Source organism: Salpingoeca rosetta (assembly GCF_000188695.1).
Source record: "Salpingoeca rosetta unplaced genomic scaffold supercont1.3, whole genome shotgun sequence".
Classification (NCBI taxonomy): Eukaryota; class Choanoflagellata; order Craspedida; family Salpingoecidae; genus Salpingoeca; species Salpingoeca rosetta.
Window position 1 is genome coordinate 1,906,092 of NW_004754931.1, and position 16,157 is coordinate 1,922,248.

At 56.3% G+C, this 16,157-nt stretch overlaps 3 protein-coding genes across 3 annotated transcripts in view; 2 read left to right on the forward strand and 1 right to left on the reverse strand.

The window, feature by feature from the left end:
* PTSG_01976 (uncharacterized protein) overlaps nucleotides 1-7,970 on the reverse strand; it is a 23,992-nt gene extending 16,022 nt beyond the window's left edge. Inside the window, exons 1-14 of the mRNA XM_004997904.1 lie at nucleotides 7,183-7,970; nucleotides 6,602-6,692; nucleotides 6,189-6,335; nucleotides 5,892-5,978; nucleotides 5,510-5,634; nucleotides 5,196-5,314; nucleotides 4,594-4,965; nucleotides 4,181-4,314; nucleotides 3,792-3,993; nucleotides 2,897-3,621; nucleotides 2,582-2,641; nucleotides 2,151-2,288; nucleotides 1,506-1,872; nucleotides 311-1,111 (exon numbers count right to left, since the gene is read on the reverse strand). Coding sequence (XP_004997961.1) covers nucleotides 311-1,111; nucleotides 1,506-1,872; nucleotides 2,151-2,288; nucleotides 2,582-2,641; nucleotides 2,897-3,621; nucleotides 3,792-3,993; nucleotides 4,181-4,314; nucleotides 4,594-4,965; nucleotides 5,196-5,314; nucleotides 5,510-5,634; nucleotides 5,892-5,978; nucleotides 6,189-6,335; nucleotides 6,602-6,692; nucleotides 7,183-7,487 — 3,673 coding nt within the window. The 5' untranslated portion in view covers nucleotides 7,488-7,970. The remainder of the gene's footprint in view (nucleotides 1-310; nucleotides 1,112-1,505; nucleotides 1,873-2,150; nucleotides 2,289-2,581; nucleotides 2,642-2,896; nucleotides 3,622-3,791; nucleotides 3,994-4,180; nucleotides 4,315-4,593; nucleotides 4,966-5,195; nucleotides 5,315-5,509; nucleotides 5,635-5,891; nucleotides 5,979-6,188; nucleotides 6,336-6,601; nucleotides 6,693-7,182) is intronic.
* Nucleotides 7,971-9,024: 1,054 nt separating this feature from the next.
* PTSG_11815 (uncharacterized protein) lies at nucleotides 9,025-13,865 on the forward strand. The gene is made up of 10 exons (XM_004997905.1): nucleotides 9,025-9,128; nucleotides 9,389-9,630; nucleotides 9,875-9,956; nucleotides 10,222-10,413; nucleotides 10,640-10,867; nucleotides 11,163-11,305; nucleotides 11,550-11,910; nucleotides 12,316-12,510; nucleotides 12,745-13,086; nucleotides 13,366-13,865. Exons 2-10 carry the CDS (start codon nucleotides 9,590-9,592, stop codon nucleotides 13,759-13,761), a joined length of 1,980 nt encoding a protein of 659 aa, XP_004997962.1. The 5' UTR covers nucleotides 9,025-9,128; nucleotides 9,389-9,589; the 3' UTR covers nucleotides 13,762-13,865.
* On the forward strand, nucleotides 13,844-14,653 carry PTSG_11816 (uncharacterized protein). The gene has a single exon (XM_004997906.1). It carries the CDS (start codon nucleotides 14,174-14,176, stop codon nucleotides 14,621-14,623), a length of 450 nt encoding a protein of 149 aa, XP_004997963.1. The 5' UTR covers nucleotides 13,844-14,173; the 3' UTR covers nucleotides 14,624-14,653.
* Nucleotides 14,654-16,157: the final 1,504 nt, after the last annotated feature.

The following is a 16,157-nucleotide window of genomic DNA, read 5'->3' on the forward strand; positions in this document are numbered from 1 at the left end:
GTGTGTGTGTGTGTGTGTGTGTGTGTGTGTGTGTGTGTGTGTGTGTGTGTGTGTGTGTGTGTGTGTGTGTGTGTGTGTGTGTGTGTGTGTGTGTATGTGTGTGTGTGTGTGTTGATGTTGTTGTGTGAGTCGGCAAGTCACAAGTTAGAATGACAGCAAGTGAGAGACACAGTGGAGAAAGAAAGCAAGTACACGCCAGCCAATGACTGCGAAGGAGCAACGCCAGTGCAAAGTAGACAACGCTCTCCGTTCCACGCAAACACACGCATGCAAATCCACACGTAGAAGCAAGTCTTCCACAAGCACATACGTTCTGGGCACGTGGAGCACTCGCTGGCTGCGGTGAGGTTGGACCGCGCCGTGTATGTGCCGGCAGCGCAGGGGAAGGAAGTTGGCGTGGGTGTGCCTGTGGGGCAGTAGTGGCCCTGAGAGCAGCTGAGAGGCACGTTGTCCGTGTAGCCTGTTGCCCAGCCACAAGCAGAGCCAGCGGGACATGGGCTGCATTCCTCGGCAGCACCCAGAGACGTGCTGTCCGTGTACGTGCCGGGCGGACACGGGTACTGCGTGCTGGTGACTGTGCCACGTGGGCAGTAGTGGCCTTGCTCGCAAGGGTTTGTGTTGTTGCGACCCGTGCCACTGCAGGAGCGACCAGAGGGACAGGGGATGCAGTCCACCTCGAGGCCTGCGCCCGTGAACGGGTTGTACGTGCCGCCGGGACAAGGCAGCGGGCTCACAGACGGGTGGGTGTTGTGGCCATCCGGGCAGTAGTAGCCAATTGGGCAAATGGTGCAGTTTGATGCGTCGGAGAAACCAACAGTCGCGCCGTACGTGCCGCTTGGGCACGAGTTTTGCGTTCCTTCCTCCGTGCCGGTGGGGCAAAAGTAGCCCTGTGGGCAGATGATTGGGTTGACGCTTGCCTGCGGGCAGTAGTACCCTTCAGGGCACAGGGTGCAGCCCGTGTCAAGGCTCTCCTTGCTGCCGCCAGATAGGGCGTAGTAACCAGCAGGACACGGCTGCAGATCAATGCGACCCGTGCCGGCAGGGCAGTAGTAGCCGGCCGGACACGCTGTAGGCGTTGTTGCGCCCGCACCCGTGCCATCGCAGTACGAGCCTGTGGAGGAAAGCAGCAGTTGCGAGGTGGGGTGAGGCGGAAGTGGGTTGCGATGAGTGGGGAGTTGGGAGAGGTTGTGTGTGAGCAAGAACGAATTGGACGCCCATGCACGCTGCAATTTGGCTTGCAATGAGCAAATGGAATCACCACATGCGACAAACAGCACACACATGCACATGCACACGAATGGCAAGTGGTTGCTGGTACACATGCACACGAGAAAACAACACGTCGAGCAGGTTCAGAAACAGGCCATTCATTCGGTTCAACATGAACGGGTTTGTGGTGGTGGTGGTGGTGGTGGTGGTGGTGGTGGTGTTGTTGTTGTTGTTGTTGTTGTTGTTGTTGTTGTTGTTGTTGTTGTTGTTGTTGTTGTTGTGTTGGCGTTTCGCACCTGCTGGGCATTCGAAGCACGCCTCGTGCAGGGTGCCCTTTGCAGCCACGTTGCCGTAGGTGCCATCTGGGCACTCCGTGCGTGTCGCGCCGTTGCAGTAGCCGCCCTGTGCACACGGGTTACCGTTGGGTGACGTATGCGGGCGCGTGCCTGCGTCGCACAGGTAGCCTGAGTCGCACGGCTCGCAATACGTGCTGTTGGCAGCGCTCCAGAACCCCTCGTTGCACAGCGTCTCTGTGGTGGTGGTGCAGAAGTACCCGGCACGGCAAGCGGTGCACTGCGTTGCCCTGTCGCTGCTGTACGTGCCCGGCGGGCACACGCGAGGTGGGAGCGCCACGGAGGGGCAGTAGCTTCCGGCGGTGCAATCCTGTTGGCGCGAAGAACAAAGCGCGGAGCACGCAAGCGTGGGTGGAGCGGTGTCAGCAACCAGCAGCCATGCACGCGCACAGCAACGGTTGAGGTCTCGGTCATCGAGACAATGTGTGTGCAGATTCAAAGAAACCACCACAAGCACACCCAAAACAAAACAAGCAAAAGGAAGAGAAGGAAGATCACACAATGCCGAGCCGCAACGTCGAGGTCAACACAGACACATACACAGACCCACACATACACGCACGAAAACACGCACGTATACACACGTACAGTGCAGGTGTCTGTGGCGCCAAGAGAGTATGTGCCAGGATCACATGCTGTGCGAGAGTCGGAGTCCGATGTTGGGCACTTGTAGCCGGCAGGACACGGCGTGCAGGAAGTGGCGTTGACCGTCGAGAACCAGCCCGTCTGCAAGCACACATACACGTGGAACGGCACACATGGAGCGAAGACAGTTGACGTAAATGAGTGTGAGTGTGTGTGTGTGTGTTTGTGCGAATGCGTGTGTGTGTGTGTGTGTGTATGTGAGTGTTTGTGCGAATGCGAGTGTGTGAGAGTGTGAGTGAGTGAGTGTATGTATGTGCGAGAGAGTGTGTGTGTGTGTGTACACGATCAAAGTCGAATTGGACCAAAGGAGTGCAAAAACACTCGTCGGTGAGTGCAAATGCTAAGATGAAAAACCACAAAGGATGTGGACTCACCGCACAGGAGACGCGGGTGTCGCCATAGACGGATGGGCAGGCGAAACCTGCGGGGCACACCTGCAGCGCGAGCAAGGAAGCAAATCAACACCGAATGAGTGAGAGGCGCAATGACACGACAGCGAGCGCAATGACGAGCAAACCGCGCTCACGCGCAAGAACGCATGTTCACACACACACAAATGCACACACACAAATACACACACACACACAAATACATACAAATACACACACAAACATGCACACACACACGAATACATACACACACATATCCACACACACCCAAACACACACGTTCACAGCGCTGCCACTGACATTGCAGGTGGTTGACCCGGCCTCCGAGTAGGAGCCAATATCGCATGGATGCATGATGGCCTGCGTTGTGTAAGGGCAGGCAAAGCCGGGCGGGCAAACGGTGCACTCCAGAGCACCAGCCTCGCTGAACGAACCCGCAGCGCAGGCAGCCGGGTCCCTGTCATTGTACTGGCAGCTGCTGCCTGCTGGACACAGCGTGCACGATGCCTGGCCGTCAAGGGAGTAGGTGCCGGGTGGGCACGTGCCCTGTGGGCCCTGCGATGTGGATGGACAGTAGGCCCCGGCATCGCACAGCTCGCACGCAGTGGCGCTCCCCAGCGCGTATGTGCCGTTGCGGCAGGCCTTGATGAGGGAGGTGTCGGCCGTGCTCGGGCATTCGTAGCCGGGCGGGCAGCGGGTGCAGTGGGTGCTGCCCTCTGTGCTGTATGACCCTGGCGAGCACGCCTCGGGGCTGGCGGAGGTTGTTGGGCACGCCGACCCAGCGGGGCACGCGGTGCAGGAGCCGCTGCCTTCTGTGCTGTAGTTGCCCGGGGTGCACGGCTGTGGGGTGGAGGATGGTGTTGGGCAGGAGAACCCGGCAGGGCATGGCTCGCACGTCGTCAACGTTGCGCTGACAGTCTGCCCAAAGGAGCACAGCACGGGGGTGGCGGTTGCGGACGGGCAGGCGTGGTCGGTTGGGCAGGGCAGGCACGACTGCGACGTGGCGTTGACCGTGTATGTACCCACTGCGTTGATGCATGGTTGAGTGAGTGTGTGTGTGTGTGTGTGTGTGAATGTGAATGCAAGTGTTTGTGGGAGAGAGTGAGGAGGGATAATATGATATGCCGCATGACACACACGCACGCACAGGCAGGCAGGCAGGAACGCACGCACAGGCAGGCAGGCAGGCACGCACCTGGGCAGGGGTACGGCCCCTCTGTGGATGAAGGGCAGAAGTTTCCGAGACCGCAGGGGCGGCAGGTTGTCTCGCCCTCATCGCTGATGTAGCCCGCATCGCACGCCACAGGTACAGCAGCAGTGGAGCTGCAGGCGTACCCGGCAGGGCATGCCGTGCAGTTGCTCGCGCCCGCGCCAGAGAACGTGCCCGAGACGCACGGCTGGCATGTACGAGGAAACAAGAGTGGGTGATGGAGCACAAGCATATCCATATCCATGTGAGCGTGTGAAGTATGAGTCTCACGCGGGTACATTGTGTCAGGTGCCTTGGCGATGGTGTGTCGCAGCCAGCCATTCACACAAGACACGTATGTGCGCGAAATCACGCACACGCACACACACACGCACCAATGGCTGTGTGGCTTGTGCTGGGCAGTAAAAGCCTGCCGTGCAAGTCGTGCAGGCCTTCACGGTGCCGCCCGCACTGTATGTGCCGGCAGGGCATGGCTGCGGATCGATGGTGGGGTCATTGCAGTGGTGGCCTGCGGTGGCGGTGGTGGTCGTTGTCATCGTTGTGGTGGAGAGCAGGCATGAGAAAAGCTTGTGAACAACTCGACACTGACAGCAACAAATGGATGTGTGCAGATGGTAGGCAGAAGCGGCCAGATAGAAGCAACAAAGCACATGTACCGCTGCTACAATGCACGCACACACGACGCTATCCACTAACTCACACACACACACACTCAAACATGCGCGCGCACACACACGAGTGCACTCACAGACAAATCAAACACACGCGCACGCATACAAAACCGCACCTTGTGGGCAGTCGTCGCAGCCGGTGCGAGCTGGGGTGGACGTGGTACCACGAGGACAGGCGATGCACACCGCACCTGACGTGCCGTTCGTGCCTTCGCTGTAGTAGCCGGCACTGCACAGCACGGGGTCATATGCGGGGTTGGCGCAGGTGTAGCCAGGTGGACAGGGCAGGCAATGCGAGAGGCCTGTTGCGTTGGCGTAGTAACCCTCTGCACAAGGCTCGCAGGACGGGAGGCCCTGGCCGCTGTATGTTCCTGCTGGACATGGTGTTGATGACGTCTTTGTGCTGCAGTCGCGGCCCGCCTCGCACACGAGACACGTGATGGCCCCCGTGCTGCTCGTGTACGTGCCGTTGCTGCACGCAACCGGCTCTGTGTGCGTGTGTGCGTGTGTGTGTGTGTGCGTGTGTGTGTGTGTGTGTATGTGTGTGTATGTGTGTGTGTGTGTGTGAAGGAATCACGTTCGCATGTATTGTGAGAGCGAATGGTGATGATGGCAGAGTGACATCGCAAGCGCGCATGCCTGAAAGAGAGGACATGGCACGGTGACGTGAGACTCAACAACATCACGAGAAGACGACACGTGGGAAGGAGAAGCGTACGTTCATCAGCATGTGGACAGTAGTAGCCGGCGGGACAGGCGGTGCACGCTTCCTGCCCAAGCATGGCGTACGAGCCTTCTGCACACAGCTCGGGCGCTTCCGTGGTGTTGGACGCACAGCTGTCACAGCAACAATTCACAGGCGTGATCGGTAATGGGATGAGCGTGAACCCAAGGCGTGAACAAGGGCCAGAGACGAACAAGATGTGTGCTTTGTGTGTGTGTGTGTGTGTGTGTGTGTGTGTGTGTGTGTGTGTGTGTGTGTGTGTTGTGGCAAGTTTGACACTGTATAGAGGGAGCAATGGCAATACGTACAATGTTCCGAGTGGGCAGATGGTGCAGGCTGGCTCTCCCTGTGGGCTGTAGTAGCCCACGCCACACGCAATGGCGGCAGAAGCGTCCGGGCAAGAATAGCCTGCGGGACACAGCGAGCAAGATGTCTGACACACGCACGCATACACATGGAAATGGAACGTGAGCACATGGGGTTGTTGCAGGAACCATGAATGTTCGTGTGTTGGTGTGTGTTGGTGTGTGTTGGTGTGTGTTGGTGTGTATTGGTGTGTGTTGGTGTGTGTTGGTGTGTGTTGGTGTGTGTTGGTGTGTGTTGGTGTGTGTTGGTGTGTGCTGGTGTGTGTTGGTGTGTCTGTATCTCTGTGTGCGTGTGTGTGTCAAGTGGGTCCACTGCCTGCTTCACCTGATTTGCGAGGGCGTACGTGCCGTTTGCACAGGCAATGGGGGCCGCCAGCTGCGCATATGGACACTTGGAACCGGCGGGGCACGCCTGGGTGGTGCAGGCCAAGCGAAAGCAGCACAGTGCAGCACAGTGCAGTGAGTAGAGTGGGGGACGTGGTTGAGGCAGATAGGGATCAAGTGCAACGACACGCATGCACATCGACAATACGCATCAGCGGACGTGTGCAGCGCAAACCAACAAGGGGAGCTGGGCAACATTGCAGAACTGGGAAGAAGCCAGCTGTTGTTGAATGAATACCTTGCATGTCGTGCTGCCTGCTGGCGCGTATGAGCCCTGTGGGCACTCGGTCGGTTCTGCCGCAGGGTCTGCACACGTGTGGCCAGCAGGGCACGTCTGGCACGAGGTGGATCCCCGCGCTGTGGTGTAGTCTCCAGCTTCACACGCCTGTGGTGAGGGGACGCGTCACAAGGGGGACGGGGCGGGGCGGTCAGGCAAGTCGTGGAGCGCAGAAAAGGGTGAGAGAATGGTGAATGTGTGTGCGAATGTGTGTGTGTGTGTGTGTGCGAGTGTGTGTGTGTGTGAGAATGTGTGTGAATGTGTGTGTGTGTGCGTGAATGTGCGTGAATGTGTGTGTGCGTGAATGTGCGTGAATGTGTGTGTGTGTGCGTGAATGTGTGTGAATGTGTGTGTGTGGTGTTCGTCCAACTCACCAAGCAGTGCAAGGCTTGCGACGATTGTCCGGGAACAGGGTTGTATGTGCCTGTAGGGCAGGGCATTGCCGCAGATACGCCACCAGAGCACCTGAACAGTCGCAGTGAATCGAGTTGGCACATGGCTGTGAGCAGGCAATAAAGTGCGCACTGGTGGATGGCGCAGCATCATGCGGCAAGCACACGTGCAAACTTCAATACGACAGGATTGCAAACTTCCCGCACGCGATCACACGGCAACTCCGTAAGCAACACACGCTACCCGCACATGCACGCGCTAAGTGCGCACGCGCAGAGGGCAAACACCCACCAACACGTGTACAAAGATCATGCACCCACACACACACACATACACACACACTCACTCACTCACTCACGCACACGCACACGCACACGCACACACACACTCACGCACACACACACGCACACGCACACGCACACGCACACGCACACGCACACGCACAAGCACACGCACACGCACACGCACACGCACACGCACACGCACACGCACACGCACACGCACACGCACAAGCACACACACACACAACCACACGCGCGCACGCGACATACACGACACTCACGTGTAGCCGGTTAGGCACTCGATGCAGGTGGCGTTGATGTTGAGGTATTCTCCGGGCTGGCACGAGGTTGCGGCGCGGACGGTGCCCGCGGAGGTCAGAAAGAGAATGCACAGCATCGCAGCAACGGTTGCATGAAGCAACGGAAGAGGCAGCAGAGGCGTCTTCCGCCTGCTCTTCATGCAGCCGCTGGAGTGTGAGCGCCATGTGCCACCAGGGCACGCGGTGTGGGCTGTCATCGCTGGAGCTGTGGGAGGTACAGCAATGGTGTCGCCTGTGCGATCGTGGGACACGGGACGCGCACGCATGCTGGCGGTGGGTGTCACGTGTCGCAATCGTGTACCGCGAAAGATGTGGGGAGGTGGCGGTCACAGAGACCACGCTTCTCCGGCTGGTTGGTGTATGCCCTTGCTGTTGGTCTTGCTTGAGTGGTAAGGGTCAGTAGTGTACTTGGGAGAAGCGAGATGTGGAGTGGGCTGTGGTGGTGAACGCACAGATCTGCCTCGAAACCGATATGGTGGCGATAACGATGACGATGACGATGACGATGACGACGGTTAGAAAAAAAAGAGCGATGTGTGGCGTTCGTTTGCTTGCTGATTGATTGATTGATCGAAGTGGGAGCTGTGGTGTCTGCCTGTGTGTCTGTGTGCGAGGCAAAGCAGGGGGGGGTGCTTGCGCGGTTGCTTTGCTGGTGTGTTGCAGCGGTAGCTGTTGATGGTGAGCGCACAGCACTCTCGCTCAACAAGAGACGATGCACAAGGGGAGGTGCAAGAAGAGGAGGAAGGAAGGAATGAGAAACGGGCAGGCAGGCTGGGCTGGGCGATGCGTTCGTTGTTGGGAAGCAAGCCGCACAGAGCAAGAGGACCGTTGAATATTAGTCCAAGATTCCCACGAAAAATCTTGCCAGGAGCAGCCGCTGCTTGTGCTTGTGTGTTGATGACTTTGCTACTTTGGTCTCAGTGTCTCACAGCTCTCCAGCTCTACACTACAGCTCAATATCACTATCACACTATCACAGCAGGCAGTACTCTCCCTCCCTGGGGAGCTCTAGCTGGCTGCCCTCCCAGTTTGTTGGAGGGATGACTGGAAGGGATTGAGGAACGCAGGCTTGCTGAGGATAATCCTTTTTGCGTGGTTGATTCGTGTTCGTAGATTCGTGTGACATCTTGACATGGATTGTTGTTGTGTCAAGTAGTGCTTCTGGGCTTCTTTCAATGTCTTCTTCTGTATCTTCACTTCTTTCCCTTTGCTTCACTTCTTCCACCACCCCCACCGAGCGTGCTACCGTCATGCAAAAAAGCCAACACATCAGAAATGAGAAGAAAAAGAGAATACATAAGCAAGCCGTATCTGAAAAGAAAGCTGAAAAGAGAGACAACACGAAGGTCTCCCTCCTCCTCCTCGCTCGGCATCTCTCTCTTGCTCTTCGCTGTTGGACATAGATATGTGTATCACCAAACCACCTCAGCATTCTCATCCAACACACTGCACCCCCGTACGACGTCTCACTCACACAGACACACACAGACACACACACGCACCTCCAAACATCAATGCTTTTCTCTAAAGCCAGCTCTCTCTTTCTCTTTCTTCTCTCAGTCTCTCCTTCCCGCTCACACCCTCACACCCTCACACACCATCACACGCAGTTGCACACACACGCATACTCACACACCATCACACGCAGTTGCACAAGCACTCACACTCTGCCTTCCCCAACCAAGCAACCAGACACCGCCAACCGCTGCCAGGTATTGCATGGAATGTGCAGCGTTTGAATTTCGCGGCGCAAATGGTTTCCAAGAGCGGAACCTTGAATCTACGATTCGCACACAACTCAAGCGTCTAACTGCGCACCGACAGATCCACCAGCCCCTCTGTTTGCGCCAAACATCGCCATCGCCTTGGACAACAACAACAAAACAAACGCTCCACCAACAACGAAGGTGTGTGCCTTTGCAGTGCCTTGCGTGTGTGTGTGTCTCTCTCTCTTGGTTGCCAATCTCTCTTCTCCATCACCCATCACCCACCACCGCTGAAAGCGTTTGTCCATCTCGTCGCCTTGTTGCTTGCAACACGATCGAAGGCTGACTGCCAACCAACCAGCCAACCACCGTCTACTGCATTCCACCTTACGTCTCCCTTCTGAAGCCGGGCCTTACTCTCTTCACTCACCTTGTACTCGCTCCGCCTCGACTGTTGTCAGCCTGGTGCTGCCTCCCGTGACTAAGCAGAAGCTTGGCTGGTTCATCTCCTGGTTTTGGCTGCCGCCTCAGCACCCATTGTCCTTCTCTGCTGCTCCTCGACTGCTGCTGCTGCTGTCGCTGCACTCGGTGTTGTTACAAGTGTTGCTGTTGCTCCTTTTCTCTCTGGTGTCCTTTCTTTGCTCCATCCACCACCACCAACAATGGGAACCCTGGTTCACCCCAAGACCGTGCGCATGTTCCGGTAAGCGTGTTGTGTTTGTATGCGTGTTGTGTTGTGTGTTGTGTGTTTTGTGTTGTGTGTATGTGTAGACGTGTGGTGAACCTGTGTGCATGTGTCTGTTGTGTGTGTGTGTGTGTGTTGCGTTGTATGGGTGTGTGTTGTGTGGTGTGCGTTGCGTGTGTAGACGTGTGGTGAACGTTTGTATACTCTACCCTGCCGTACTCACACCACCTGATCACCGCGCTCCTCTCCTTTCCCATTACAGCAACGGTGACATGTTCTTCCCGGCTCGGTCTGTGGTCGTCAACACCCATGTCACACGCAACTGGGACGCCTTTCTTGACCGAGTACGTCCTTGTGTGTGTGTGTGTGTGTGTGTGTGTGTGTGTGTGTGTGTGTGTGTGTGTGTGTGTGTGTGTGCGCGCGCGCGTGTGCGTGTGTGTGCGTGTGTATGTGTGTGTGTGTGTGTGTGTGTGTGTGTGTGTGTGTGTTACACACGCACATCTTGATCAGCTCGTCGTTTGCCATGCACCATGCTCCTCACCCTCGCCTTCTCAACTCACTCAACCCATTCCCTCACCCCATCCCCTCACCCCAAACCTACACATGCAGGTGACGCAAGGCGTCCGTCCCCAGCGGGGCGCCATCCGCCTCATCTACGATGCCGACACGGGCAAGAAGGTCAAGACGTTCGAGGACCTTGAGGACGGCAAATCCTACGTCGCCGCAGGCCTGGAGCGCTTCAAGCGCATCCCATACTCGAACATTCAGGACCAGCGCACGCGCGAGCGCACCATGATGCAGGTCAGCATAAACTACACGCACAAGCAAACATACACACGTGTAACACGTGTCTCACCCTGACCTTTCCGTCACACACACACACACGTACTCAAATCAAAGCAAGCACACAACACCACACAACACCACACACACACACACATCCGTTTACAAACTGCTGTCGCGTGCCTCACTCACCGTCACCCCACTCACGTCTGACCCGTATCAAACACATGTGTGCGTGGCACAGAAACACAAGACGACGCTGTCTTCGGTGCAGCGCGTGATCCGGTCTGGCCGCGCCAAGAAGCTGGGCGCCGGCGTGCGTGGCAAGACCATCTACGTCACCATGAACGGTGACCTGCAGTTCAAACCCATCAAGGTGCTGGTCAACAACCGCACCACCCCAGACATTGAACACCTCTACGATGAAATTGGCAAGAAGGTCAAGGCCTACACCGTCGAAACCATCACAAAGGTACCGTATGTGTGTGTGTGTGTGTGGATGTGTGTGTGTGCGTGTGTGAATGCTGTGTGTAGTTGGATGCTGTGTCGTGGTGGTGCGGGCGTGCACGCGCATGTTTGTGCGTGTGTTGTTTGCTTGTTATCGTGTTGGACGGACCCCGTGCGCTGATTGCTTGTGTGTACGAGTGGAGAATCTTCCCAATCTGCGTGGTGGCCTGATGTTCTCGCACACCACCAGTCCACTGCTTGTTCTCACCCACTACACACACACACACACACACACGCACACGTGTGTCATCGCGCAACAGGTGTACGACATCAACGGGCGTCGCATCCGTTCGCTGGACGGCGTGTCCGATGGCGGCCAATATGTCGCAGTCACGCGCGGCCGCTTCAAGGCCCTGCCTTACTTCTCCCCGGTCCCCATCAGCCAGTCTTCCCCTGCAAAGATGTGCGTTTGCCTCTACTGTGTGCATGGTCGTTGCTATGTTCCGTGTCCATGCGTCCTTGCCTGTGCGGCAGAGCGCGCATTTCGTTTGCTCGTGCGGTTATCGCCCCTGTCTTACTCTCAGCTGTCCCCTCAACTACCGCCTACCCACCATTTTCTCACCCTTTTCTCACACAATGACACACACACACACACTCACACACATGCGCTTGTTCTGTTTGAATTACACCCCCAACCTTGTGCTCAGGGCCATCAAGCTGCGCAGCGACCTGCGCTATCAGAAGAACAAGAAGTACAAGAAGAACGGCAGCCCAACAAAACTGGCGCCCATGGGTGCGTACCAGAACGGCAACAGCAAGGCCGCCTCCAACAACGCGTCCCCAGTCAAGCCCGCGAAGAAGCCGCAGCAGGCGCAGTCGCCCGTGCAGGCCAAGCCGTCACCGCCGAAGAAGCTCGCGCCCGCAGAGAAGGTGCAGAGCTACAACGTCACAGTCGTCACGGGCAGCGATGCCTCGCACGCGACCGACGCCAACGTGTACCTGACCATCCACGGCAGCAAGGGCGACACGCGCCGCGAACCGCTTCGTGAGGACTCGGACAACTTTGACGTGAGTGAACCCCCGGCCCACGCAACACACAGGCGTGGAGGGGAGATAGAGAATGGAGTGGAGAGGAAGGGAAAGGGGGGGGGGGCGGTTCGGTATTCTGCAACGAGTCTTTCTGACTCTTGTGGTGTTTTACCGCGGGAGTGTCAGCGTCATGTTGGCGTTCCTGCAGCTGTGCATGTGGGTGTCCTTTTGTGTTGATGCTGTTTGACCGCGGCATTATTTCCCGTCCATTTTTGTACATCCATGTGTTCGTTCCACTCGCATGCGTTATGCATGTGCTGCTACATCCACTCGCCCACTCGCGCGCTTTGTGGCCACCACCGATGCCATTGGTTTTGTTGTTGTTGTTTTTATTTCATTTATTTTTTAATTTTAATTTTTGGCTTCTCCGCCACACAATCGCAGGCTGGCAACGAGGACGTGTTTGCTGTTGAGAGCAAGTCCATTGGCGACATCACGGCCATCACGCTGGAGCAGGATGACTCTGGCGCCAGCAGCGCGTGGTTTGTTGAGCGCGTCACGGTCCGCGATACTGTGACCAACAAGCGCATCGTCTTTGAAGTGCACGACTGGCTCGCCACAGACCGCGGCAACATGACGGTTCGTGCACACGCGGGTGTGTGTGTGTGTGTGTGTGTATCTTTGCTTGTGAGAGAGAGTGTGTGTGTTGCTTTGCTTGTGAGAGTGTGTACATACTTGTGTGGTTGTGTTGTTTTCGATTCTGCAGTGCATGTCACTCACATTAACGGGCACCCACTGCAACCCCCCCCCCACACGCGCGCGCACACACACACACACACATACACACACACACACACACACACACATATGCAGAACAAGATCCGCGTGGAGGCTGATGGCTCGCACAAGAAGAAGAAGAAGAAGGCCAACGGTGCAGTGCGCGATGAGATGGCTGCGCCAACACGGGAGCAGGCTGATGCTGTCGAGGATACGGCAGACACCATGGAGGACCGGCCCGTGAAGGAAGCGCGCGCCGCTGTTGTTGATGACGACGACGTGGATGATACGCCGTCCATTAGCACGGGCAAGTTCCAGGGTGCGGAGAAGGAGATTAAGGCTGCGTTGCAGGATCCACAGCAGCTCAAGGCCTTTTGGCGGCAGCTCGACTTCAACGGCAACAACATTGTCAGCCTGGCCGAGATTGACAAGTTTGTGGTACGTCAGCATGTGTGAGTGTGTTGTGCGTTTCGTGAGTGAGTGAGTGTGTGTGCGGTCGCTCTGCGCGCGTGTGGGTTTATTTGTTTGCATTGCCTGTCTCAATACGTCCAACACAACACACGCGCGCGCACACACATGCACAACAAACACACTCACACGCACACATACACGCTCGCACACACACATACACGCATGCACACATACACAAACATACACACTCTCACACACACATACACCCCCTCCCTCCCTCACACACACACACACACACACGTGCAGGTTGAGCGGTTTCCAGTGCTGAACAACAAGCCTGCTCTGATGCGGGCGTACAAGAAGACGACGCTGCGCGATGGCGATGGCGACTCGTGGGTGGAGAAGAAGGAGTTCCCTGCGCTCCTGTCCAACCTGCTCTACTTCAACTGCCTGTTTGACGCCTTTGACGACATTGACACGGACGACGACCGGCGCGTGGACTTTGAGGAGTTCAAGAAGGGCCTGAAGGTGCTGGACATGAAGATGGGCGAGCAGGACGCGCGCGATGAGTTTGCGCTCATGGACGAGAACGGCGGCGGCGTTGTGCTGTTTGACGAGTTTGCGGCGTGGGCTGCCCAGTCTGCCTGCCCCGTCAACGACGTGGTCATGACCGAGTTCACCACATCCGATGACAAGATCTGATGACGGTCACATGCGCCTGCAGTGGTGTGTGCGTGTGCTCGTGTGCCTGCAGTGGTGTGTGCGTGTTCGTGCGCGTGCTTGTGCGCGTGCTTGTGCGCGTGCTTGTATGTGATAGAAGCCTTTTATGTAGACGCCTTTTTTTCTTTTCTTTTCTTTCCTTTTCGTTTCTTCGTTCCGATGTTGTCCTCTCGCTGTCAGACACGTATCATCGCTGGTTGTTTGCTTCTTTGCGGGGGGGGGGGCAACTGTTTTGTTTGTCTCCATTGTAATGTGGCGCGTTTAGGTCTTGATGGTGGTTGCCTGGCGTTACACCTTTTTGCCCAATGACTGCATCTTCCACCTTGATGGGGACTGTTTCGTTCGCTGTGTGCGCGTGTGCGTGTAGTATTATGTGCTGTGTGTGTGTACGTATATGTCGTTTTGGGTGTATGTGTGTGTGTTGGTTTGTGTGATCTTGATCGTTGGGCTCCAACACGTTGTTGTGTGCTCCTTCCTCCCTCCCTCCCGCCCTCCAATCCCCTCCCCCCAACGTACACATACACACTATTCCCCACATCGTCTCCATCTCACACCACCTCACCCACAGCACTCACTCATTCTCTCTCCGGCCACATGTTGTCTTTCCTTATTGTGTGTGCGTGTGTGTGTGTGTTTTTTTTTCTTCTGTATTTCGTATTGTGATTGGCTTGTTGCACAAGTGCGCCCATCCCTGTTCCTTTCCACTCAATGCCGTAGTTGTTGCCTGTGCTTTGCTTTTTGTGTTGAGATGAGAGCATGTCTTGCTTTGTCATGTCATCTCATCGCCCTCGGTGTTTCTTACTTGGCCCCCTCTTTTTTTTTTCTCCCCTTGTTGTTGATGTGAACGAATGAACGAATGAACGAATGACACCGCTGAATCCATGGGTGATGAGGAAGCGTGGAAAGGACAGCACTCTTGTCAACCAAGTGAAGAAGCATGACTGGCAAAGCAGTGGCCATGCCGCCATCCACCCATGCGTGGTTGAGTACCCTACCCTTCCATTTCCAGCATTTCCTCATGACACTACACGTCATTGCTTCATCTTCTCGCTGCTGCTCTGCTGCTCTGTTGCTTGATGAGTAGATTACCCATACACTTATACACTACAGTCGCCACCCAAAACCCACTGCCACAGCAGCGCAGCAGCATGCCAAGTCCACCCATCGCAAATAATTGCTGCAGTGGGCTGCGGTGGCACTCGATGATTGCGAAGCAAAGTGCGAAAGGGAGCTCTTGCTTCATCGGGCTTTACAACCACGTTTGGGGGCGCGAAGATGGCGCGGTTGCGACGATGTTGCTGGCACACGCGCTTGGTTGGAAGGCCAAGCCTTGCACTGCAACAGTGGCGCCACCACAACAACCGCGCACCGATATGCCACGTTGCCAGTCAAACACTGCGCGGCAACCAGTAACAAAAAAGTTGCCATCCCACAATCGTCTTGCTTCTTGCACATGTTGCATCGGTACGTTCAACGCGTTTCAACGAAACACCGAATGTCCATGTGGGTTGTGCATTTCGAAGCCCCGAACTTGCATGACATGCACGCACACAACCGTTATCGTTTTGCTTGCCGTTGCGCGACTGATTGGTGGTTGCGTAGGGCTCCCTGCCGCCACCACACACGCACAAAAAACCAGAAGAAGAAGAATTCATTCAAATCATCGTCAAAGCTCAAAGTGTGTGTGCGCCAGAATTGCTGCGCTGGTTGTTGGTGTGATGTGATCCGATTTCGACGCAGTTTGACCGTTTTGGTGGCGTTTTGTGTTTGTCAGGGTTCTGTTGTTGCATGCATGCACGGTGTTTGGCGATGGTGATGCTTGGCGCTTTCCCGAGCAACGGTGCCGTCCAACGGTCGTCAGCCACCGGTTCAACCGTCAGGGCAACCGTTTTTTTCCCTGGGCTGGTTGCGACGTCTGTGTTTACTTCGTGCGGTGTGGTGGTCGTGAAGCCTGACTTGACTGAGTGCATGTGCGTGCGTGCGTGCGTGCGTGCTTTCCCCACCCATTGTTTTTTCTCTCTGTCTCTCGCTCGCTCCGCTGGCTGGCTGGCTGGTGTGCATTCCTCGCAGGGTGTGTTCGCCTTCTGTTTCAGTGAGTATTGCCTGCAAAGTGCGCGTGGCAGAGCGTGCGTGCTGTTGTGGTGTGTGTTTGGTTCACCGTTCAGCTTAGCCAGCCGATTGCTGTGCTCTGCTGTGCGCGTGTGTGGGAGGGAGGTGCGGTGTTCGGTTGGGTTGTTCGTTGTGCTTGTTCCCCCTCTCGCAACCGACATACCAGCGTTGCTTGAGCGTGTGTTGTGATGTGGAGTGCTGTGAGAGAGACACACGTTCGCATTCACATCACACCGCTGCGTAAGCTTTCCTGTCGATCCATCATCAGC

Bases quoted from the DNA above. Each gene is read 5' to 3' on its own strand.
- PTSG_11815 (XM_004997905.1), top strand. From the start codon at position 9,590: ATGGGAACCCTGGTTCACCCCAAGACCGTGCGCATGTTCCG. The intron at 10,414-10,639 runs GTCAGCATAAAC...TGCGTGGCACAG, and splicing joins GCGAGCGCACCATGATGCAG to AAACACAAGACGACGCTGTC. The intron at 11,911-12,315 runs GTGAGTGAACCC...ACACAATCGCAG, and splicing joins AGGACTCGGACAACTTTGAC to GCTGGCAACGAGGACGTGTT.
- PTSG_11816 (XM_004997906.1), top strand. From the start codon at position 14,174: ATGTCGTTTTGGGTGTATGTGTGTGTGTTGGTTTGTGTGATCTTGATC.